At 41.9% G+C, this 25399-nt stretch overlaps 2 protein-coding genes and 1 non-coding gene across 5 annotated transcripts in view; 1 reads left to right on the forward strand and 2 right to left on the reverse strand.

Moving 5' to 3' along the window:
* The window catches only part of mtpap (mitochondrial poly(A) polymerase), a 42145-nt gene extending 19898 nt beyond the window's left edge, over nt 1–22247 (forward strand). Inside the window, exons 2-10 of one of the 3 annotated variants that reach the window (XM_034572574.1) lie at nt 9834–9958; nt 11095–11261; nt 11378–11611; nt 11787–12011; nt 13985–14196; nt 15589–15815; nt 17676–17768; nt 17885–17958; nt 21462–22247. In XM_034572574.1, coding sequence (XP_034428465.1) covers nt 9841–9958; nt 11095–11261; nt 11378–11611; nt 11787–12011; nt 13985–14196; nt 15589–15815; nt 17676–17768; nt 17885–17958; nt 21462–21785 — 1674 coding nt within the window. In that variant the 5' untranslated portion in view covers nt 9834–9840 and the 3' untranslated portion in view covers nt 21786–22247. Of the gene's footprint in view, nt 1–9722; nt 9959–11094; nt 11262–11377; nt 11612–11786; nt 12012–13984; nt 14197–15588; nt 15816–17675; nt 17769–17884; nt 17959–21461 lie in introns of those variants that run through there. The other 2 variants (XM_034572573.1, XM_034572575.1) reach the window with 2 other exon arrangements.
* Nucleotides 1547–8826, reverse strand: map3k8 (mitogen-activated protein kinase kinase kinase 8). Its single transcript, XM_034572576.1, has 8 exons — nt 8630–8826; nt 7627–7989; nt 7324–7491; nt 6012–6273; nt 5146–5252; nt 4058–4210; nt 2401–2647; nt 1547–2257 (listed from the first exon to the last, which is right to left on the reverse strand). The coding sequence occupies exons 2-8, from the start codon at nt 7963–7965 to the stop codon at nt 2133–2135; spliced, it is 1401 nt and encodes a 466-aa protein (XP_034428467.1). The 5' UTR covers nt 7966–7989; nt 8630–8826; the 3' UTR covers nt 1547–2132.
* Nucleotides 3755–3826, reverse strand: trnaa-ugc. Its single transcript has one exon. It is a non-coding gene; the product is annotated as a tRNA-Ala (tRNA).
* Nucleotides 22248–25399: the final 3152 nt, after the last annotated feature.

Below are 25399 nucleotides of genomic sequence, written 5' to 3' on the forward strand. Positions count from 1 at the left end.
AAGTGTTGATAAGAGAGGAACACTTTAAACCATATGGGTTTCCCTGATGCAAAATCAGTAGTAGATACTACTACCCATGACTAATTAATAACATTTAAAAGTAATGTAGCAGAGAGCTTCATTAAAACTTTATTATCACCTCATCTTTGTGACTGAGCTGGTAGCTGGGAATCCAGGGGAAACACCCAAGGCAGCTTCCAATGAAATATAACTTAATTTTTTTTGTTGCTCTTTCCTGTTGAAATACTGTAGAATATGTTGTACGAACTTTATTTGTCAAGCAGTTTTACTTCATGTGAGATGTAGGGTTGTCAGGATACTAGAATTTCAAACTTGATACCGATGCCCAGGAAAATACTTGATAGTCTATTAACGTTACAGATGGGCAGGACTCATACCGTTTGCTGCTCAGCTCCCACATTAATGTTTTTTGTTTTATTATTAGCCATAGTCGCTATCCTCTAGCTTAATGATAACTTAATAGACGGCTAATGTGGCTATCGTCTAATTGCTAATAGTTAAATGGCTAACATTAATGTGTGTCACCAGCCAGGCTAACGTTTATAATAACTGTTAATACTTCAATGTTGTTGAAACGGGAGCTATACTGACCTCTCAAGATTCAACATAAAGACCGAGGTGTTGGTCTTTTATGATGCTTTCGCCAAGTTTGTTGTGCTACTAGACTTTGTCACCACCACTTTGTCCCATTGTTTACTTATCAATAGGGTTGGATATCATTAAAATTTTATCAATTCCGATTCCGATTCTGCTTATCTATTCCGGTTCCCATCGATTCCCCATTTCGATTCCAAAAAAAAAAAAAAAAAGAGGTCAAATGTTTAGATAACAATAATATCTTTATTGGTCTGGACCGATGCACAGTAGGTGTGTTAACTCCTTGTGGTAGAGCCTTATCAGATATGCTCAATGTCTCTAACCCAACTGTGTAAATTTGTAGTAACTGAGATAGAGGTAATGTTGAAAATACTGGTGTTTAAATTAACCAAACAACACATAGTTGTATTTGTGGATAATTAGTAGAAGAAAATGGTCTAATTGCCACTGTAAACTAATGTTACATCAATAATTGTCAACTTGTTAACTGGAGGAGGCGAAGACGCACTGTTGGTATCGATACTTTTGCAAATGAGTATCTAATCCGATACAAATAAGTAAATAAAATAATTGTGATATTGATTTGAAGTCAGGTCGCCCCAAAAGCCCCTTGTTAGGGGATATTAATAGTCTGATTTGTATGTCTACCTACAGGTTAAACAGTGGGAAGTGATAATCAAAACATCTTTATTTAAACTGGTGCACATGTCCAATGGGTAATTTACATACTTTTTGTCAGCTTGCTAAAGACATTTTACATCCAATAGTCAGGACAGTGTGTTAGTAAGATGAAAGTAGAGGTAATCACACCAGGTTAATCATACTGTTCTAAAAAATATTTAAATTACATACAGTATAAATCTCCCCTACAGCAAATCTGAATCATCTATTATAATTCTGACGCAGTAGTGAAACATCACAGACAATGATGGAATTTCATTTTATTGTTCTTTTATTGCGTACTGATTGACACATTTTCCAATTTTGAGCAATTTCAAAAACACAAATCTGATAGCACATGCATTTGCATAGCAAGATGATGCTATTAATATTCCACAGGAATAAACAAGAAAAGGTTCATAAAGAACTAAATGTCATGCATGTTGGCCTAGTGCACACGTTTTTTAACAGATATCTTACAATTTCACCATCATGAAAAAAACTGCATATATTTAATTTATTACTGTGTTAATTACTACACTGAAATAAAGCACATGCATACATCCCATAAGGTAGACCAGGAAATTATTTACAATCCATCTGATTTAATAGGTGTCCCACTGTCCTGCAGTGTAGTTTATTTCAGAGTGAGCCGGTTCCATTAATTAGAATCATCTTGACTCTTGTAAACATTTTCATTCCCCCAATTGGCCATGTCGCCTGCAGCTGTCCTCCTGTCTGAACTATTCCATCATTTCTAAACAGTGAAGAGTGAGTCAGACTATCGAAGCAGGCAAAAAGCTAATTATCACTAAGTTGTTTTAATCAAGGCTGTGATGAGTAGCAGTAACGTGTTAGCCATATTCTGATGTGGGAGGCCCTGCCACTAGTTTACAGTAGCCTGACAAGGCCCCCAGATCAATGTACAAGGAGCCCTTTCTTCTCATGTGGCCAGAGTCCTCAGAGTACAGAGATAATTCTGCAGAAGAAAAAAGAAGTACATTATAAGTAGTGTTAGCATATTTATTGCTTAGTATTCATGCTTGCAAACAAGTGTAATAGTCTGTGATGGCAGTGTATCCATCACAGACTGCAAACATGTTGAGCTCAGCAGCTCCTTACCCTGTGTGGTGTCATGGTGCTGGCTCTGTTGCCGTAGCATGGTGTGGGTGGCTTCCTCCAGCGCGGAGTCAAGGCTCCAGCAGCGTGGCTGATCCTCTCTGGGTGGGTTGATGGCCTCGTCCTTCAGCAGCTCAGATGCCGAGCTCCGCAGAGTGGGATTCCTTTCCAAGGCTCGCTGCAGGAAGGAGCGCATGGCCAGGCTGCAGTCCTCTGCTATGTCCTCCATAGGGGGTGCCTGCTTGTGGATCTATGGAGACAAATGAGGCAGAATTGGCATTAGAAGACTACAGCATGAAAGAACAAATAAACAAACAAACATCACAGTGAAGGCCTCCAAATGACCAAAATACAACTGTGAACCAATTCCCGTCATTGTGCGATGTACTTTAGTTGGTAAACCAACTTAGTGGTAAAACAAAAAAAACAGCACATCTCCGTCTGTAGCTGTGACTTAACCATGTCACATTACTGCTCCATGACGGTGGGGAAGTGAGTAAGTGTCGAAATGAAAAGAGCTGATAAAGATCATAAACAGAAACGGGACTTCTTGAAGTACCCATGTAACGGAAAACCTTTAAAAGATAGAGAAGTAGCAACTGACGTTAAGGAACCTTAGTCACTCACTGTGACCGGTCATGTTCAGTCTTTTTTTAAATCTCATGTTAATGTAGACAGTGGAAGACCTGAAATAAGGTGTGTTTCACATTTTGAAAACCAGCAAGATTAAATATAGTGTCAATCTTGTAGCATATACAGTGTAATATTGAGTATCTATATAGCTCTCTGCAGGTTAGTGCTCATTGCAAAGAAAACTTTTTTAAATGGCAAAATGCTGAGCAGATTGGCTAGAGGGTGGTGTCAGAAAGATGTCAACAGGAAATGGAAAATAAAAATTGTTAGGTCATGTGCTTCTACTCTTGAATAGTCTCTTAAGACAAATCCTTTTTCACTTCAAAACACAGCCCTTGTTATGCAAGGCCTGAATAATTCTTATATAATTATTTATAATATTAATATGTTATTAGGTGAGGTATTTTCCTATTTCAAAAGTTATTTGATTAATTGAATGGAGATAGTGCTCACATTTACTGAACATTAAATATGTTGGCACACGTCTGCAGGTAATCGATTTGACTATGTAAATTTATTTTACAGTGTATTTAGATAATTTGCAATAAAACATGGCAATTTGCGGTTTTTGAAGCTCTAGTAAGTGTAGTAGAGTTGGTTTTGCATGTAATATTGTGGAAGCTGCTTCTTATGTACATTGTTAAATTCTTAATACGTACTACTTCAGTGGGAATGAGTTAGATCTCTACATTAGATTTATAAAATTTCCTCTGACAAAATAACTTGGAGATGCCGGGGATTGAACCCGGGGCCTCATACATGCAAAGCATGCGCTCTACCACTGAGCTACATCCCCTATATGAGATCACATGTATTTCACAGTGATCGTCAATTGAAAGGCTGAATACAGCTGGAAACGTGGCTTGGTGTATGATTTAAAATGTTATCGGAAAGCCAGGAATTGAACCTGGGTCAACTGCTTGGAAGGCTTACCACTCTACCACCATCGCCCGGACCATGAATGCTGTGCAAATTTCAATCTAAGGCTGCAAATAAAAATTATGTTCAGGACATGCTCAGTACTCACAATGTAGAGGTAGGATGGATAGGCAGTGCGTGGGTATCTGCAAACCCAGGGGGGGCTGCCAGTCTGCATGTGGATGATAGTGGTGCCGAGGCTGTAGATGTCTGTCTTGGTGTCATGTCCTCGACACAGAACCACCTCTGGACTCATATACATCTAAATGGTAAAAGGATAACATTACATAAATTAGATATAATGGAACGTGGAGCAAAATGGCAACAAAAAGTTTGTACGTTTTAAAAACTGTTCCAATTAGTTTCCCAATATAACAAAGAGAAAACAACCTCTTTAATAATAAATGTATTTTCTGTTGCAACAAAACACTGACCCTTCGACCCTCACTTTGTGTGTCAAGGTAAGGGTAATGCAGAAGAGTGGTGGCCTTTGGAGTGTGAAAAGTAAACATGCTACCAGAGTTAATCTCTCTCTCTCTCTCTCTCTCTCTCTCTCTCTCTCCCTCCCTCCCTCTCTCTCTTGCTGTTGGAAATTCCAGCCTGCTCTCCCACGTTAATGTCAGCCTGAGCAGCCCAGTGTAGTAGCTGTGTCTCTCTTCTTATTACTGCTGGGTGTCTGCCCTGGGACTTTCCACAAGCCAAGCCATGAGAGGCCCGAGGTAAATGTAAAAAAAATAGACTGACACACAAACAGGTCAAAACATGGGAAGATATGTGATGTGAGATAAGTCTCATGAGGAATCTATTGGATTAACTTCAACTTTCCCAAACGCTGCCGATGAAAACATCTGCACTGAGAAGGCCAAGCATAAGCACGCTACTATTAGCACCAGTCAAGGTCAATGAGTGCACTGACTCTGCTGCTCTGCCAATCACTGAATTTCTTTTAATCACTTTGGAAAAGACAGAGAGAAAGAGAAGTGCTGACAAGTTTTGATACTAATTTGTCAAAATACCAGGGGAAGTCTGGCCTGAGTCATGAGACAAGACTGCAGCCCACACAAACACACACACAAACACACATACATTTAAAAGTAGAAAAACAAGTATCGTTTGGAGCTAGCAGTTTATCCTGTCATTACAGGCTCGCACTTGCAGCCTGAGGGACGGCATCAGATCTCTGGCTCACTGTCTCACCTCAGTTCCCCTTAGGTCTCTGGGAATGTAAATATCTTCTGTCATCTGCACCGTCAGGCCAAAGTCCACAAGCACTGCCTTGTCTGACATCAGCACAATGTTACTGGCTGTAGAAAAAGAAAAAGAAATGAGATAAGTTGTGGAGCTTGTGCAGACCAGAGCACAAGCTGGGGTGTACAGTATTTTCAGTGTTAATGCTTTGCTATGCAGATTGGTATGTGAGGTAATACACATTCATTGGTGACTTCTTGCAAACGTTCGTTGAAGCCTCCCAAAAGAAGGTCAAGTAAAGTTGCCTTCTTTTCGCAATCAGACAGATAACTTTGCATGAAAAGGCTAATCCTTGTGCTTGAAACCCTCACTGAGACTTTATTACAACTTTTCCCCGCAGGCAGGAAACGTTAACAACCACAGCACCACGTCAGAGGCCCATGTTGGCTGTTGTCGTCAGTCACTTGCTGCTCTAGACCCTGCATTTAACCCTGACCAAGAGCGAAAAGCAAGCTGGAATTTCCAGACAGCAAACAGCCTGGAGGACACAAGGCTGACAGATGATTGTGGAGAATGCTTTGATCCCTGCAGCGCCTCTGAGGTCCAACCACCTCGTATCAAACCTCCAGCTTAGCCCCACCTACTCTAACTACCCCTCTGTCTTCTAGTAACCTCAGTCATCAACTCATGCATTTTCTTGTCAGCCTGACCTGGCTTCCTTTGAACATTTACTTTAACAGCCTTAGTCAAAGGAAACGTGTAGAATTCTCTGTTAGTCAGTGTGTAAGATCGTCAGTATGAGATATCTGAGGTTTTTTGGGGGTTTGTGGCATCTACACTGAATCGCCCTGAAACTTTTTTTCTCTTGCTCTTACGTTTGATGTCATGGTGGATGACATTATGGGAGTGCAGGTACTCCAGGCCGCGCAGGACTTGCTTGGTCACCCAGATGATCTCGAACTCCCTCATGGGCCCACAGCTGTCCAGCTTTTCCAGCACTGAGCCGCCCTCGCCGGCCTCCATGAACAGGTGGACGCTCTGGTCCCAGAACAGAGCACCGTAGAACTCAGCAATGTTCTCGTGTCGGAACCGGGCCTGGAACTCCACGTCGGCTGCTTTGAAGTTCTCCATGGGGATCTGCAAGGGAGAAGATGAGCTGTAAATACATTTCTCATTACAAGGTGTGGTTCTGTTTAAAGCAATAGTTCCTCATTCAGGGAAACGCTTATTTGCTTCCCTGTTCAGATCAGCGAAGAATACCACTGTCATATCTACTTGGTTCGTTTTACTTATTTTTCTATTCCCCATTTCACATCTTTGAGCTAAGCTATACTAGAGGCCTCTGGCTATCGCTTTATATTTTTGCATACAGACATGAGAGGGGTATTGATGAAACTAAAGCAAGGGCATTGTTAGCTCAGCATAAACAATGAAAGTAGGGGGCATGGCTCTATCCAAAGATTAAAAAACAATCTGGCTAATGGCTAAATAAATAATCTTATAGCTGATCTGTTCTTTACATGCACAAACAGAAATGTAAAAACAAAATCTTTTTGTTTTAGGGGATGCTGATAAGATTTTATTTCTTTTGGACAGTCAGGCTAGATTCTAACTCATCCAACTCTTGGCAAGGAAGTAAATGTGCTGTTTCCAAATTTCCAAATATTAAAAAGCGTTTTTGTTGCACAATGAACACATTCTACACTGATGATGCTGTTATCTTATGTTGTCCTCTGATATACAGGAAATCTATTTTAACTCCACCACACAGCTAGTGCCAGTAAGTCTTCTGGTAACAGTGTGTACAATGCACTGAGTCAACATAGTAGTCTAATGATTGCACCACACCAGGAAAGAAACTACTTTCCATATGGGGGCAAATAAGTAAACAGCTTTTATTTGAACTCCATAGGAGCTGTGGGGAGTTACTGTTGAATTTCCTTTCTTGCATTCATCTCTGGCCATTTGTTACAACAAACAGGGTTCTTTTAAGAGCACTCTTCCTCTTTTACTCGAAGAGAAAAGAGACCAAATGTCACGCTGACATCAGGAGTCATTGTATAAACACAGGAGTAAATGCTCTGAGAACACCCAGTACTTAGCAGGTGAAATATGTTGGCACCCTGTGCTGGAGTTTTGAGAAGTCCACGTGAGATGAAATTCCAGTCATTGCTCAGTAGCACTCACCAGTTTGCAAGCCATTCTCTTCCTGGTGACAGTGTCCTGGGCCAAGTGGACTTTCCCAAATGAGCCCTTGGGCACGAGGCCCGAACCATGATTCTTGTAGGTCAATTTCCATGGGAACAGGAGCACGTCCATGTTGATCTGGTAGCGGCCTTTTTTTATAGCCATGTCCTGCAATGAGGTCACTTATTGAATAAATACAAAGAAATGATCATATCAAAATACAAACATAGTGATAGACAAAATGTCTAACACACATTCGGTGTTGTGGAATCACCATTAAAAGAGAGAAAAACAGTTTCTCACCTTATTCAGCAGGACTCCCATCTCCTGAGGCTGTTGCTGCAGGGCTGCTGGCTGCATGTTGGACAGCAGGTTGACAAAAGACAAGAGGTCTGCCACCGTCCCGTAGCGAACACCACCAACGCCATCAGTATAATCCTTATGCCCACTCCCTGAGTGCCCTGCCTCCTCATTGTCGTCCATCTCCTCCTGGGACATACTTTCCTCCTCGAACAACAAGCCTCCTTCCCCTTCGGCTTCCTCCTCCTTGATCTGATACAGAGTCTCTGCAGCATTGATGATGTCCTCGATATTCATGTGAGCCAACAACAGTTCAATCCCATCATCGTATTTGTAATCCATCTTGATGCTTGACTTCTGCTCGATCTAAGAGAAAACATCAGGAGATCAGTGTATAGACCTCGTGTTTTTGTTGGTTTGATTCAGACTTGCAAGTCCCATCACTAATAAGTCAGTTGATGACTTTGAAAAGTTCATGTGGAGCCCAGGCTGCATAGTGACACACTGCAGCAGTGAAGCTGTGCTTCAGCTGGGTGAACATGCAGCTGGGAGGGGCTTACAGGACTTTTTTCCCAGCAGATGAAGGGAGTTTCACAGTAAAGCTGGGAAGCCCCTCGGGACAGATTGGCCCTATTTAACGTCTCTAAAACACCAATTATGTTGATCATTTATTTGCAAATAAATATTTACTGACCTTTATTAGTCTATGAATTGGAATCTAGCTTGTTCAACAAATAGCTTCATGCAAATCACAAACAGCTGCCAAATACTTGTTTGACTCACAAGAGTTCTCTCGCAACCAAACCCTTTGTTAAAAATGAACAATTAAGCAACTGCGTTTGATTTCTCTGTCAGGATCTGAGAATACCTTCTAGAAAACAACACTGACAGTAAGAAATCTGCACAAATACTACAACCAATCTCTAACATATCTAGCTTATATTTTTTGAATTCAACAGATTAAACAGCTTATTTAAAAAAAACTGTGGAAACACAAAGTACTTACCAATTTTATCTTTGAATCAGAAGCACAACAGGACTGTCGTCTCTTCACTGAGCATATCTAGTGTCCAGCACTGACTGAGAGAGACAGAGAGGTTGACTGTGCTTAGAGGGAAGTAAACACAGGAAGTGTTGTCGGTGAGCGTGTGGGTGGAGGAGCAGCCTGTATGTCGGGTGCCAGAGCTTCACTCTAGCTTTCGTTTTCCCTCTCATTCGTTTTGTTCTGTTCAGTCAGATGAAAAACAAATCTCATGTGTCTCAAGGGCTGAAACTCAGGGCTCTGCCTTCCATGGAATTGTGGGAATTTTCTTTCCTGCAGAAAAGTTTGTTTTGATGCTTTTCGTTACACATAACACTAATACACATTATAAGTCAGTAACCACTTAACATATAAGTGCAGATCAGAAAAATCTAAGAAATCAATAAACACAATGACAAATAAGAAAACACAACGACAAATAATAATCCACATCAACAAATAAAAAAAGAAATCACAAAATACAATGACTAATACGAAATCACAATGGCAAAACACAACAGCAAATCACAAAATATAATTGCAAGAAAGAAAACGCAACCAATCACCGAACACGGTGAGTCCATCCAATCAGTAATGAGTTGTTGTGATGAGTGATTTGTCGTTATGTTTTGGGATTTTTCGTCTTTTACATGTGTTGTGTGGATTTCCTGTAGAGTTTTTTTTATTTGTAATTGTCTTTTGGGATTTTTCGTCTTTTACATGTGTTGTGTGGATTTCCTCTAGAGATTTTTTTATTTGTAATTGTCTTTTGTGATTTGTCATTGCCTGTTGTAATTTGAGCATTGTTGTGTGATTGGTCTTTTGTGTTCTGTAATTTGTCGTTGTGTTTTTGTAATTTGATCATTGTTTTGTAATTGGATTTTTGTGTTTTGGGATTTGTTGTTGTGACTTGTACATCAGTACAACGGTACATATAAGACACGTTGAACATAAACAGACATATGCTGAGTCAAAAGAGGTTTTTAAAATGAAGTTAACCTTCCACGTGTATGTATTAATCATTCATTAGTGTGAATGCTGAATCTGCCTTCACAATATTCTTGTTCTAATTATTTCAGTGTCGAGTTCGATCCAAAGTGGCACCTCTCAGCTGCCGTAGTCCGAACCTCGCGCATGCGCCTTGGAGCGTCTCCCTTCCAGTAATGGCGTCCTCCTATGCGGTGTGCAGGTTACATATGAGGGGACGGGGCAGCCTCGGGAAGTGTCTACAGAGACTCGACACGTTTCTCCACAGAAGTATCGGATCTGATGTTGTGGCTGCGCAGGCGGAGGCGGCTCGAAGGGACGGAAGTGGTCAGTACACGAAGCTGTTCTCCTCCGGGATAGTCCTCGTATGCACACGCCTCCTGCGAAGTGACTTTCATTCCAAACCTCGTCCAGAAATCTCTATTCTCTGAGTTACAGTGTCTGTCTTTCACTATGTGCAACTTGGTTGATAGCCAATGAAAAACGTAAGGAATCTTTAAGGTCTCAGTAGAACTTCGGTGTTGTGTTTTTCCACCAGGGAGTCTCAGTCCTGTTAAATCTTCTCCAGAGTTTCTGTCATTGAAGATTTGACTTTATCAGAGGCTGTTGTGTGGATGACACATATGCCGATTAGAAGCGTTGCTTGTAAAAGTTCATAAGACTGAACGATGTCACACATGGAACTCTTGTGTGTGTGTGTGTGAAGTATGACCTGCATTAGACTGATGACGGTGCCACACGCTGTTATACTGTCGGTTTTCCTAAGAAGTTTTGTGCTGGATTCAGGGGCTGATGAAAATCATACATGTCGAAAGTATGGCAAAGCCTTGTTGCTGTTTATTAGTCAACAGCAGCATGTACTAACCACACAGGGAGGAGAACAAGTATAGTAGCTCCATTCCATGTTAAATCATCACACCTTTGTTTTCACTGCCACAGATATTAAAGAAATGCCATGTTGATTGGGTTACATGACAAATCGATGGAACTGAAATATTAGGGGTCTCGGATCCTAATTAAGGGAAATATGAGCTGACCAAGTCACAGATTTTTTTCTCATACCGTTATAAAGCTCTTCTTGCTCCATATTCATCTAAACAGCATGCTATCCCCTATATAAAGAATAACTGCATTATTAATGATTATAACAGAACCATTTCTTTGTGACCCATAATAAGCAAGATATGGCAAGTTAGAGTCAAAAAGTCGTTTATTTGTGTAGCCCATATTCACAACATCACAATTTGCCTCATAGGGCTTACATCCTCAAACCTTATGCCTCGACAAGAGTGAAAGGGAAAAAATAGGGTGTAAAAAAAGAGAAAGCAACAGACAACAAAATAACTATTTAGAACAATTATGAGAAATGACAAAAGAAAATGTCTGACAGTGATGCAGGGGGAGGCTGTGAAGTTAGTGAAGTTATTCATGTAGGTGTTGAATATTTTGCTCCTTGTCATTAGATGTGAAATATGGATCCAAGTCGCTCTATGTCGTCCAGGCAGAGAGACAAGAACAAGCAGAGAGATCTGTTCTCATCAGCTGCCACTCCAGAACCAATGAGAAGAAGTTTCTCAAGGATTTATCCAAACATGGCGACATCAAGAAACACTTCTTCTATGAAAGCTACGTAAGTGACCAACCAAACACACCTGAGTCTTTTCTCACATTAATGATCCACACACAAAACCTTTTACAGCTATACTGGGATTCTTTTTATTCACTACCATTGCTGTTATTCTCCAGGGCGTTTATGCTGTGGTGGAGTTTTCCAGCCAGGAAAGTGTTGCCTCATTACTTGAAGGTGCCAACATCCCCACTGTCAGCCATGAATCCATGGTGCCTTTTAAATCCAGACTATTGTCACTGAGGAACTTCAACTCTGTGGACTCATCAAACCAACAGGCAGGACAACAGAGGCAACCACAAACCACCCCTCCCATCAATGAGCTCATGCAGAGACTGTCCAGAGAGGAGAGTGTAAGTGCAGTACCATACCCAGACTGACACTTAAGATTAAAGGACTAGTCCAGCAACTTGGATTTAATTAAGTGTATGTGTGAAATCCATTTAAATAGATCCATTAATCTGTAAAACACGAGATAATACCTCAAAGATGGTGTGAACCCTGGGCTTTCTGCTTATTTCCCCTCAGATAGACCATCAGATAACCCACCTGACAGAATCCTACCAACTAACAGAGGAGAACATCAGGCTGCGTTTCCTCGTCTGCTCTCTGCTCAAAGACATCGCTGCCGCTTATTTCCCAGAATGCACCATCAAACCATTTGGCTCGTCGGTGAACGGCTTCGGTAAGCTGGGCTGTGACCTGGACATGTTTCTGGACCTGGATGGCATCAGTGGAAGGAACGTAAAGATGGTAATAATGGCATTTGGGGTGGTCTGTTAGTGTTGTGAGACTAAATTAGATTCATTTCTGAAAACTGACTCAGAGACGAAGGATTTGCTTCTACTGTTGAGTGGAATTGGTTAAATTTATTATTTTAGCAGAGTAAAATGATTTGAAAGTATAAAAAAAAAGAAGGAGCGTTTCCCACAGAATTAATTCAATGTATGGCAGTCATGGGGATGCATATGTGAGTGACACGTATACAGATGAAAGAGTGTAAGACAAGTTCTCACATGTAAGAGACAACTGCATTGTTTGCCACTTGCAGCTATGCACACAACTAACTGCAGCTGAAACTATGAGACTGTCTGCACGGAGGGTAACAACTTTATGGACGATAGCGCAAGCACGTGAGCCAGCCCATGGCAAATAGCCCTGCACAAAGCTATCCAATGCAGCAAAACACCAAGTTAGAGATGTTTTATGTTATATGAAGAGCTGCAGAACAAATTGGAATATGGCTCTCCAACACAGTTTAGATAGTTATTGGGAAACACTGAGAAGATAGTTTATTCTCTTGATAACTTCTTGTGAAGAAGGAGTAGGTGCATGGTCACATTTTTGATATAAAAAGTTCAATTATAAAGCGCAATTCATATGGTAGAAGTTATTCAAAGTGCTTCACATTAAATTACAGTATGAATACCCTTACAAAATACAGGAATAAGTCAAGAATCTTGATAAAAAGAATTAAGTACAATACGGTTCGATGTGTGCTCGTAGGCTGTTCCACAGAATATATGCATTAAAAAAAAGAAGCTGTGTCTCCTGTATTTTAATAAGCACAGTGTTGAAAGGAGCTGCTGAGTATTTAAGGGCTCGTGCAGGAATATGTGGATTTTAAAGTTTGGTTAAATTGGCCGGGCCTGAGACATTTAAAGTTGCATAAACCAATAAACAGGCCTTAGATCAATTCTACAAGCAGCAGGGAGCCAGTGTAATGAGGCCAGAACCTGTGTGATGTCTGTTTTTTTTCCTTCTCAGCAGAGTTCAGAATCAGTTGGAACCTAGTGATTGATGTAGTAGCAGATCCTGTTAAAGGGTATTGCAAAAACTGACTCGACTTGTTGAATAATATACGATAATTTTTTTACATTATCGCCTGCAGCGTTTGTGAACAGTCAATACATATATAGGGTTGAATATATGTCGACATGTACTTCATATATTTGTATATAGGTTAAATAAATGGTTAACAGTATAATGTAGGTGTGAGCAGATAAAGATGGAAGCTGCTGTATAATACGTAATGAATGAACCACATATTAAATGTTTGTGTACTACTTATCAATGCTGCAGAGAGGAGTTGAAGTGAATAATTACCACAATAATACACTCAGTAGCCTGAAAAACACGCAGGTGATTGTCAGGGATTGTCATCATATTGCATCTGACTCTTTGTAGTTGTGTTCTATCATCTCATGTGGAGCAGAAACAGTTAATCATTTACTCAGTGTTCAGTGTCTCAGGCACTCGGAAAGACACTGAATCAACACATTGCTCCTGATGGTCAGGCCAGCGCCTTGAAAATAATAACCTACAATATCAATAGCAATAACAATAATATAATCATGATTAATATAGCACTTTTCTGAACAATGTTACAAAGAAAACCAGATAATGCAGTTGACTAAAAGGACATTGGCCACATAAGATATAAAGTGATACAAATGACGAAAACAAATAAAAACAGTATGCAAATCAGTAAAGTAAAGGCAAATCAAACATCCCGGAATCTTTCAAAAAGAGGAAGATTTTGAGATCAGATTTTTGAGATGTATTTCGGAGCTAGGATGTTTAATGCCTTGATAGCTTTAAACAATCTGCAACTCTTATTTTTTAAACTTATTTTTATTTGTGCATTGGTGTGAAACATAGTGTGCCAGGTAAAAAGAGGCGAGTGATCAAGCATCATTCAATATCTCCAATCTCTCTCTTTGTAGCCAAAATCCGGTCTATCCCTGGAGTATCAGATGAAGAGGGCCAGCTCGGAGCGCGCTGTCACCCAGAGCATCCTCTCCGTCATCGGGGAGTGTGTGGACCAGTTTGGGCCGGGATGTGTCGGGGTGCAGAAGATTCTCAACGCCAGGTGCCCCCTGGTCCGTTTCGCCCACCAGCCCTCTGGCTTTCAGTGCGACCTTACAGCCAACAACAGGTATTCCCCCTGAACACACAAATTAAGCCTGAATCGCCTAATCACCACATCGACACAGAATGAAAGGTTTGTTTACGTGGCTCTGGTGTTGCAAGGTTTTAGTAACCAACAGATCAGTTTCATGCAGCGGAACAGTCATGAGTCGAAATGTCAATTAGAGTTGGTCATAGGTCTCCTGCTTCACAGACGATACTTTTACTTTGTCCTGAATGTTGTTTTGGCCAAGGTGGTGTTGCTAAAGCCCCAAACAGAAACCAAACTCTGCCATGGCTGCATGCTCGCTACAGAGAAACTGAACAGGAAGGCCGACACGGGTGCTTGTTTGCGTTTCACTTCTGCAACACGGGCACACCTGCCAACGTACAGAAAACCACTGCAGTTTCTCTGAAGCGCAGCACTTTCCTGTCTGTGGTGTCTGTGGTGTGTGTGTGTCAGAGAGAGGAAGGAAACTACCAGCAGCTGTGACGGGGTCAGTGACTGACAAACTGAACGCTGCTCTCTAGTGGTGGTTTTGCTGTGACTTTATTCTGCGTCTCAAAGTTTCTCTGTTGCAACACAGATGTGCATTTTATCTTTGAACTCTCTCATTCTGTCAGTTCAGACTGTGCTGATATTATTCAAATCTATTGAAAGCTTTAATCACAGGTCTGTCCGAGTGTTTAATAACACTAAGTGTTAACAACAGGCCTTCAATTGATAAACATTTTACTGGCCCTTCTTTAAATTAGATATTTTCATATTTATTTCCTCAAACTGTGGAATTTTCTACGTATTGTGATCAGACAGGCAAAATTCTTCATGTCATTTAAATCTCCTCTGATAACCTTTTTATCTGAAGGTTTTTATGAATGTTTTCATGTTGTAACTTTTATTCTCCTGTATTAAGAAGTGATTACCTTTCTCTTGTTTCTGTTCTTTTAATTCCCATTTTTTGTTGATGTTAAGCACTTCATAATTTTAAGAAAAGTACTAGTACTAAAGTTTATCATTATTGTTATTATTGTTTTAATATTTTAAGAGAGGTTGCGTGGCAGCATGTCCAACAGTTAGTATATGTTAGTGCTTTCCACAAGCTCTGGCTGTCGAATAAATAGATGTCTACTCATTAAAGTCCAGTTGGTTACTTGGTTAATTAAGTGCCCTGTAATGCCAATTATTTGTTTGAGTTATATAATTGGTCATATTTTAACAACAATGAATTCTCAGTCCAATCGTTCATCCCAAATGCAGAACATAAAAATAAATAATGTTTTTACATTCTTGCTGCAGAGTGAAGTTTACCATTTATTAAGGCCTGCGCCTGTTTTTTCCTCCAAACACTCTCATATTACCATTAAAACATGCAGCACAGTAGTTGACAGCAGGAGCAGTAATCGTATGTGTTCTCCACAGGGTGGCGATGAAAAGTACAGAGCTGCTCTACCTATACGGAGAGCTGGACCCGCGGGTGCGCTGCCTCGTGTTCACCATCCGCTGCTGGGCCCGAACTCATGGCCTCACCAGCAGCATCCCCGGCGCCTGGATCACCAACTTCTCCCTCACCGTCATGGTGGTGTTCTTCCTGCAGAGGAGGAACCCTCCAATCCTCCCCACACTGGACCAACTCAGAGAGCTTGCAGGTATTTCCCAGCACGACCTGTCACTCAGGAGATATCTTGTTCTTCAGGCACTGAAGTGATTCTCCCTGGGATACATTTGTTCTTGTACTAAATTAATGCTGTTCTGCATCTTTAAAAGATGCATAGTGGAGGTCCGTTGCCACAAGGTTCCAGACACCACACAGCGTGCACCAACGTGTTGGACTCCTCCATCATCAGTAAACTAAACTAGAAGGGCACTCAGTAGAGAGCATACCGCCGCCAAGGCCCAACAGTCAACAATGAAACTAGATTTAAATGCACTAGATGCTGATTTTCATGTGAATCTGCAGCACATTGCACACACTCAATAAACACACTCACTAAAATATCTGTCCACTAAAAATGTCTTTTTTTTTTTCATCAAGATCCATGAATTAAAAACTTAATTAAACACACCCACTGGCTTGCAGTGAATCCTCCAGAGGATCTCCTGCTGTGTTCTCTCATGGGCCCCTTCCGTTATTACTAGCGGGCTGGCAGGAGCAACTCTGGAGAGATTCTGGAGCCTCTCACTCAGACAGTTGCGTTCTCACATACAGCCGCTCCGCAGTGTATCATCTGTCTGAAAGCAGCTAAGGAGAACAAGAAAGGAAGTTCTCAGTATTTTTTGCGTGACCCCTAAAAATGAAGCTGTCACAACTCTACCAGTTGTGGGAGGTTTAACCCGAAAAGTGAGATGTTTCCTGGTTTTTAAATGTAAAGTAATATGCAATAATTTACAAAAAGAAAGATTAAAACCTAGTATGGAAAGAATTAAAGAAATTGGTGCAGCAGAATATTTTTTCTCAGCTTTCCTATCCTGTCAAGCATCTCAGGAATCCTCAGCTCCCTCTTTCTGCTCTTGGTGGGTTGGGAACCAGAGTACGTCTGGTTTGAGATACAGGCTGATTCTACAGGACTCGATGCTTCTTTGACCTCTCAATGACAAAATACAACAGCAGCATGTCAATTACAGGTGTGACTATGCAGCACAAAGTAAGAAACATGTCCTTCATCTGTAGCCGCAGAGCGACTGCAGTAACCTTATTTACTTCTGCCTGCAATCCCGGTTTAGTTTTTTTATTATTTTGACCCCGTTAGTGATTAAAGGGCCTGTATTAGCATTAGCATGTGTACATCTGTAATGAACAGGGAGTCCTGCGTCCTGTGATGATTTAACAACCAACACACACAGTGCGTCTGCGAGTCCACTGCAGCTCCTCCATCACTCTCTCCTCCTCTCCGTCACCTTGGCCGCCTGATAATTGCCTTCCAAAAGCAATCTACCCTCCACCTCCTCCCACCGCTACCTCCCCCTCCACCCCCCATCACCTCCCCCTCCTCGGCTCCCCGTTTAGCGCAGACTCTATCACAGAGAGTGCTTACTGTACAATAAAAGACCCATCACTCTGGGAAGGTGGATGACCCCGCCTCCTCCGGACACACACACATGTAAGCGCACAGGCAGCTATTTAGTGGTGTAGTGCGTACACACACACACACACACACACACACACACACACACACACACACACACACACACACACACACACACACACACACACACACACACACACACACACACATCGGCCTTATTGTGGTGAAGGAGATCGGTAACAAGGGCACGGCTGGTGACGTAAAGCAGCCAAACAGTACATGATCCATGTTCTCTGCTTTTGTTGATATACACACATCTACATGCACCTGTTCTCTCTCTCTCTCTCTCTCTCTCTCTCTCTCTCTCTCCCGTCCTCTGTGTCTATGTGTCCGCCCCACTCCCCCATCCCTCAGTGTCTTGTTTATGGCCATAGGCGTGTAAAGGCAGCCATTTAACTCGTGTGCCCGCTCTCTCCCCACAAGGTCCCGCAGACAAGAGCGTGATTGAAGGTAACGACTGCACGTTTGTCAGCGACTTCAGCAAGATCCCGCTCCACAGCAACACGGCAACACTAGGTGAGCACGGGAGCGTGGAACCAGGGCTGTGGGACCACAACTCACTTTAATGGATAACAACATTTCTGTCCAAAGCCCCTCGTGCTAACATGACTTCTCACTTTTTTTGGTTTCAGAGCAGCTCCTTTGTGAGTTCTTTGACTTCTACGCCACCTTTCCATTCAGCAAGATGTCCATAAATATCAGAAAGGTAGATATTTTTCAATTTTATATAGTCAAATGTAACCACAGAGAATAGCCAATGATGACAGTTAATGCTGTCATTCGATTGTTAAACTAATATTAAAGGTAAATTGAAAAAAGCACTTTGCAGAAAAGCAAATTTTTATGTTAAATCGGATTAAAAGTCTAATGTTAGTTTCTCTTAAGTAAATGCACAAGACACTTTTATGCAGCTGTCACTAAGGAAATCTTGCTTGATCAGATCTAATCTCTTTGAAGCAGTTCCAACACGACTCAGGTTTAAATTGAATAATCCGATTAGATTAAGATCAGATATATCGATCAATGTAAATAGGCTGCAGGGGCCCAAGGTTAAACTGACACAGAGAAAAACAGTTAAACAAAGCTAGGTTTAAGTTTTGTAACAGCACTGTACTAAATTCGTCACTTATTTACAATCTGTTTTGCACCATAACATGTGTTAAATACAGGAAACACTGTGAGCTCATGCTGCAGGAAGAAAAAGGAAAAACATATTGTGCAACTACAACAATAACCCGACCAACACCCCCTGCCCATACTTTCCATCTTTTCATTCCAACTTCACTAATGAGTAAAACCTTCACCAAGACACTTTACATAGAGAATGTGAGGAAAAAGGAATTAAACAAGATAAACGAGACAACTTAAAATCATGTCACTTACTGTTTGTGCACCATCTGAGCAGGGTTTCCACAGGGTCTTAAATGTTTTCTTTTAAGTCAAAATTTTTATATTCACAATTTTAGGCCTTAAAAAGTCTTAATGGGTTATCACATAGTAGGTCTTACAAATGTTTAGGTATGCCTTAATTATGTTAACATTCATTTAACACTATACTGTCTGGCGTTGAAATAAGTTGTATTTTTTTTTTTCTCAAGAAATGGTACCATGAATAGTTTGTGCTAATATCTGTATGCTTGAGAAACTACAACAGAGACGTACTCTGTTGTAGTTTCTCAAGCATACAGATATTAGCCTTGTGTAATAAAACTACAAACAAAACCAACATGGAACTGAGAAAAGATCATCTTCAAACACCCTGGTTAGAATTTATCTCGGTTCACTCAACTCGGCTGTGGGGAAAACTATGGATCCGTACCGCACTGTCTCAGTTTGAGAGATAACGTGGCGTTTCCGGGGTTATTTTCTACGAGGCTACTTCACTTATCTTATGAGGAAGTGTAAGTTATTGTATGATTCTGATCATTCCCTCTATTAAATTGAACTTGTTAATACCTACAAAAAACTACACCAACTGCCAATGTGCACAGAGGAGAGAAACTGTCAAAGAGAAGGAGTCAAACTAGAGCTAATTTGTTATATAAAGAACATTTTAATTGTGAGACCAGTGGCAAAATAAATACAGAGATCCGTCACTGATGAGGACTGAAAACAGCCTTTTTCCTTCATACAATAAAACCTCACTGTTTCCTCTCACATACCAGCAGCCTGATGCAAGAGTAGTGTCTCTTTCTTTAAACATTAAGTCACATCTGCATAAAGACATCAGAGATGATAACTTGTGTCTGACTGACCAAAAGCCGTCACTTTAACAACTTGTTATGTTGCATGTGCCATGTTTGGAAATATCTGCTTTCCAATAGGACACCGGCTGCTGTTCATCCTCACAATTTAAACTAGATGGATACATTTACTGGGCTCATATATTAAGCTGTTTATATTATCTCATTGCAAATGTGTTTGTATTGCATTATACTGTGGTAATTATGTTGAAAGTGCTTTTTGGACCCACCCCACTGTATTTCGAGCCAGAAGTAAAAAGAACTGTCAGTGCAGAAATACAGTAGTAATGGTGTAATTGAGATCATTTAGAATCAGTGTCACCCGAGTTTTATAGTCAACTGCTGACACTGAGGTTATTTTTATGTTCCACTCACTAAATTACCTTTTCACAATTCTTTCAACTGAAAAAGTAGAAGAGATTTGTTTGAGAATCTTTTTGTATATTTGTTAGAAACAAAATACAGGGTCATCCTTGATATCTGTATGAGCCACCTCATCAATCCCTTATCAGCCAGCTTCTGCTCATAAAATAGTCCGTCCTACACTTGTGCCATTTTTCTACTTGTATGTTTAATACATTTCATTTTAAATTCTAACCACTGCATCACTAAAAACCAACAGCTTAAATTAAAAGACGCTCGTAGAGAACTTCAGCACTAAACGAAAGCCTGTTCATCCCTTTTTCAACTTTCCCTCCCAGTGTCAGAGCCGAGCTTTGACAGGGAAATCTGCTGGTAATGAAGGCTTGTGTTCGGGTGGGTTGTGTCTTCCCCCACAGTCGGATGACAGCTGGCCCGGGGCCCATGAGATAAGATCCCAATTAGAAGCTCCATCATGCTTAGTGTAAACAAATGCATACGTGTTTGTTCTATTTAAACCCATATTTATTCGGATGTTGCCTGTCTGCGTCTGTGTAATGCTTCTTTTAGGCAGCGAGAGAGCATCCAAGGTTCAGCTATGAGTTTTCCAAACAAAATGCTGAGACAAGGTCAAAGTAAATGGGCCAGAAATCTGTTTCCAAGTCTTGTTGCATCTCAAAGTTATATCAGGGGGTGTATTCAGGCCCAATTTCTCTTCTACAGCCATATGGGAGAGTTAATTAACCTATGTTTTGAAATTTGTATCATTGAATAATATGCTTCTTATCACCTATTCCTTTTCCCTGAAGTAATTTACTTGATAAATTGGGTTTTTGTGCTTTGGATGCAGTATATGAGTTGCGGGGACATTGCCAGTGCCTGTGCTTTAATGAATTGATGTCGGTGGGAAAGGGAGACCCTGCAGCCTAATATATGAGACTAATATCAAGTTTGACACAGCAGAGGAAGCGTTCAGGTAGACAGTGGCCGTGACCAATGCCTATAGGCTTTCACCAGCGGAGCAACAGCCATAAATCTGCTTTACGGTGCCACAATTCTCCGGTTCGCTCCACTCCCGTGACTGATGGCTTTATGTTGCCATCCTCTGTCCCTCCTGACCCCACCCCCAACTCTGTGGCTCTATCTCTTCGGCTCCATTACTGTCAGGCTCTAGGCAGGGATATGGCACGATGCAAAGTGCCATGGAAGGTTCTTGACTTTTCTCTGACCCACATATTGATGGTTCATTTGACGGCGGCAACTGCTCAACACAAGCATGGACCATATCTGCTTCAGCCGCATGTTCGGTGTGTAAAGCAGGTTTTCATATCAGCCAAGCTCATTCTTGCCATATTCGTTGCCCCTCTCAAGTTCTTCTCCTTTTTCATGACTCTAGTCAAAACTTCTTCCAGAACCATGTCCGTAGCGCTCCCTCTGCCAACCTTAGAGGAGAGGATGCCCCAGATACAGCAGGGAAGAGTTCAAACCATGACCAACTAGATAGATGGACCGTAACATACAGTATACAGGCCTGCGCTCATGGCTGCTGCTGCTGCTCACAAATGTGCTTCAATCTGCCAACATTGTCCCTCTTCTCACTCTCCAGGGTAAAGAGCAGAACAAGCCAGAGGTGACGCCGCTGCACATCCAGAACCCGTTCGAAACCTCCCTGAACGTCAGCAAGAACGTCAACGCCTCCCAGCTCGACCGCTTCGTGGCTTTGTGTCAGGAGAGCACCTGGCTGCTCCAGCAGAGGGAGAACAGCACACCCAGACGTCACACTGAGGGCAACACTACCGGACCTTGGGGACTGGTTCAACTCCTCATGCCCTTACAGGTCGCAGGGGTCAAAAGTCGCAAGGGAAAGAGACGAGAGGCGGCCAGTGAGAGGATTAAGAGCTTGTTAGAATCCTTAAAGAATAAAAATTAGCAATAGATGAGCTACGACTCGATGAGAATCTCAGAAACAAGCTCCATCTTCTCATCGTTTCTTCATCCAGTGCCCCCGTTTTCCTCTGATGTCAGCAGGAGCATCCTCTGCAGTGCTTCCATGTGCTGGACTGTAGTTCCCAACATGAACACTGGAGGGTGTTGCTGAGGCTGGTATAATGTGTGGGACCTCGAATAAGGGAGTGGTTACTGTATTCTACTTTGGACTTAACCTACTCTGTTGTAATCAAAGACAATACTGAGGAAAGTGATGCAAGTACGACCTGATGCTAATGCAGGAGACTGTTGATTCACATGCTATTTTCAATGAAAGTGTGTGTAACAGACGCTGATTTTCAACATCACCTGTTTACACTTGACATCACTGTGTGTTCTGTGTTCTGTTTTGTTGATGTTAATATATATAGAAGTAAATAATGAGACTTTTATGGCAAACTGAAAACACTGTTTGGTTATTACGGGGCCTCAAAACTGACAAAAAAACATTTAAAGTATGATAAATGAATCAAAAAAACAAAAACTAAACTCAAACCATCAGTTAAATTATTTACAAACATTAAATTAGTTAAATAGTAAGATCAGAAACATGAAGGAACATTGACTTGTGTTTTTCTGTCATGACAGTTTCTCTGTCGTCTTTCAGGCAGTTTGCTGAAAAATGCTGGTACTCAACATATTTAGCTTCCAGGGTTTTCATGTAAGTTTGCTGGCCTCAGTCATCTCATAAAAATGAAGGATTACAGCCGAGTTCCGACCAAAACAAGAGGAAAAGAAAGAGTTGAGTAAAATGAGCTGCTGACAGATAAATAGAGGAATTAAATGAAGTGAATGGCGGTGAATGAAAACAAGATTCCAGCTTTAGACTTGTTTTCACACTCAATTACAATAATTGAGTCACTAATTACCCATTTAATTATTTAACAATTGGTGTTGTGAATTCATCTATTGACTTGTATTTTTAACTAGTTATAGTTTAATTACATTGGGGTCTCTGTTTAGTCACTATTAAACAAATGATGATTAAAGCAGGAACAAAGAATGTTAAAAAACTTCTCAGATGTCACATCTGGATTTCAGTTTTTAGCAGCAAATGATCCAGACAGTGACAGAATGGTGCTCGTGTATGTTATATTTAAATCAGAGTAGACACCCCCTCGACCACGGTCGCCTTGTCCACTGGTCCCACTGTCGGCCAGCTTTGTGGTGAAGTCTGCCGAACGGATCGACCTCTCTGAAAACCCACTGGCTGATGCGTCATGTTAAATATGAGACACACTAATTTATCTTCTTCTAGACAGAGTGAAGCCCTTTAATTCAGTTTCTGGAGAAACAATGCTTGTGTTCACTAATCACATCCCTCAATGTGATGTGGTCCAGGCTGTAGTTAAAGGGATAGTTCACTGAAAAATGAAAATTCACTATCTACTCACCACTATGCCGATGGAGGGATGGGTGAAGGGTTTGAGTCCACAAAACACTTTAGGAGTCTCGGGGGTAAACTGTGTTGCAGCCAAATCCAATACTCTCTCATCCAAGGGCACGTGCGTGCTGCGCGTTAGCTTCAATACTTCCGGTAGTGGACTTAGGCTTAAGACACAAGGACATATAAGGTGTATATGTCCTTGTTTCGAGTCGAATTTGAATGTTGGGGCTTCCAGACTCTTGGATGACATCACACGAGCAGTATTGGGGCATGTTAGGTTTTTTTCTGTTAAAATTACATTTGTGACTCCAAAAATGATGAGTGAAATTTCATTTTTCGGTGAACTATCCCTTTAAGGTCATTCACGTCCTCTTTTTTTTTTTTTTTTCAAAGTTATGCAATGGGAGCATATATATATGTGAGATGGAGGGAGAAGGAAAGACCTAAGGGTGCATGTGTTAAGAATGCTTCTCCAGGTTCATATCTCCTGAGTGTGTCTGAGTGTGTTTTTGGATGTGTGCTTCAGGCCCATGGGACAGTGTTCGAGGAGAAGGGAGTGTGCAGCCCACAGCTGTTTTCCAGCTTATTGCTATGGGAGGTCGGGGGAGGATGAGAGAATGGACTTTTAACTGCCTCCCCTCCGCGTCCGAACAACAGTCCGCCCTTTGCCACGGGGCCGCGGCGCGTATGGGAGGAAAGGAGTGAGAGCCCATCACCGCCTCACCCATACTCCCCCCAGCCTCCCCCCCTCTGGCTTTGAACTTCACTCACTGTCCCTGCCTCCACATCTCTCGCTTGGGTTTCTCTTTCAAATCCATTGGCCCATGGGACTGCGCCTCTATCTCGGGCATCTCTTCCCCTCTCTCCCTCTCAGAGTGGCAGTGCTCTGTGAAGTTTGCAGAGTTTGTTTGTTTCTGTGAGTGACTCTCTGGCTGATGGTTCCTGCCCTGGTGCAGCGACAAAGCGGTTATGAAATGTGGTGGTTAGAGAAGCTCTGGGTGGGGGGGGGGGAATCAGGGCCTCGTGGGGAATGTGATGAAAGGGGACTGCTGGGTGTCGCAGGGTTCATTTGAAGGAACTCGATGTCAGCACTGTGCATCGTCTGAATTGTATTTGCCGGGGTTTCGAATGTGCTGCACCGTTTTTTAACTTTATAGGCGGTTTATGGGGCAATTACGAGGATAGATAGAAACCACGGCCACTTCCCAGAAGGTTGCCACAAGTCAGTGTCAAGGTTAATCAAATTTCTTTTTCCTGCTCATCCCAACCGCTGCAAAGTCAAGGTTTTATGCGATAGTCTTGCAGTTATAGAGCACTTAAAACTGCAAAGGGACCAGGGTTATGTTTGGGAAGCCTGCCCAGCAGTGACCTTCCTCCGGGGGGGCTTGCAGGCGGCACACGGTGGGCTCTGATTTATTAGGAAAACTGCCGAAAAGTCCAAGATGAATTGGCCCGCTTGCAGGAAGTCCAGCGGTTCAGCGGTGCAATGGCCAGAGTTTATGTTGCTGCCCTTTTTCTTGGCTGCTAATGCACCTTCAGAGCCTGCAAAAATGTAAAATAGGTGGCCTCAGGGCTTGAATAACACGGGAGGGATTTCAGGAAAAATGGTGAGGGAAGGGGTGGGGGGAGTGGGAAAAACAAGACATATGAAGGATCTTGGCGTGTATCTGAGGCTGAAAGGTTAAAATCCTTGAGCGGCTTCATGCACGGTTGCTGTTTTCGCTCCTGGTGTTTGATGTGGAGGCGTTTATCAGCTGGAGCACTTTCACAAGTTAGTTAATCGAGCAGCACAATCGCCGCGCCACTCCTTCCACTTGCCTCCACCGGCTCCACAAAGACCTGCGAGCCGTGTGGAGAAAGTAATCTCCAAAGCACTTCCCCTCGCAGTTCCACGAATTGTCCCCGCAACATTGTAAGAAGTCATTACGCCCGTTTCCGTGGTTGAGGGACAAGCGTCCTTGCAGCCCCTTCGTGGACTCTAACTCCACTTGTTTCTCCCAGGCTTCCCAGTCATCAACAACAACACAGTCAGCCTCACACTTGATGTGGTGGGAGGCCAGGGAGCGTTGGAATGCACTTGCTGCACACGGAGGCCCCTGAGGTTATCACTGTGTGTATCTGTGGCTGCAGCGTTTCTGCTGTGTATCTGGTGTGAAAAGGCTGGAAAATGC

Source organism: Hippoglossus hippoglossus, chromosome 20 (genome assembly GCF_009819705.1).
Source record: "Hippoglossus hippoglossus isolate fHipHip1 chromosome 20, fHipHip1.pri, whole genome shotgun sequence".
Taxonomy (NCBI): domain Eukaryota; kingdom Metazoa; phylum Chordata; class Actinopteri; order Pleuronectiformes; family Pleuronectidae; genus Hippoglossus; species Hippoglossus hippoglossus.

What these genes read in the sequence shown, in the direction of transcription:
- map3k8 (XM_034572576.1), bottom strand. Translation starts at nt 7,965, where the DNA reads ATGGATTACAAATACGATGATGGGATTGAACTGTTGTTGGCTCACATG. An exon ending in CATCCACCATGACATCAAAC is followed by an intron (nt 5,253 to 6,011) that starts GTAAGAGCAAGA and finishes CTTTTTCTACAG; the next exon opens with CCAGTAACATTGTGCTGATG. An exon ending in GAGACCTAAGGGGAACTGAG is followed by an intron (nt 4,211 to 5,145) that starts GTGAGACAGTGA and finishes TTTACCATTTAG; the next exon opens with ATGTATATGAGTCCAGAGGT.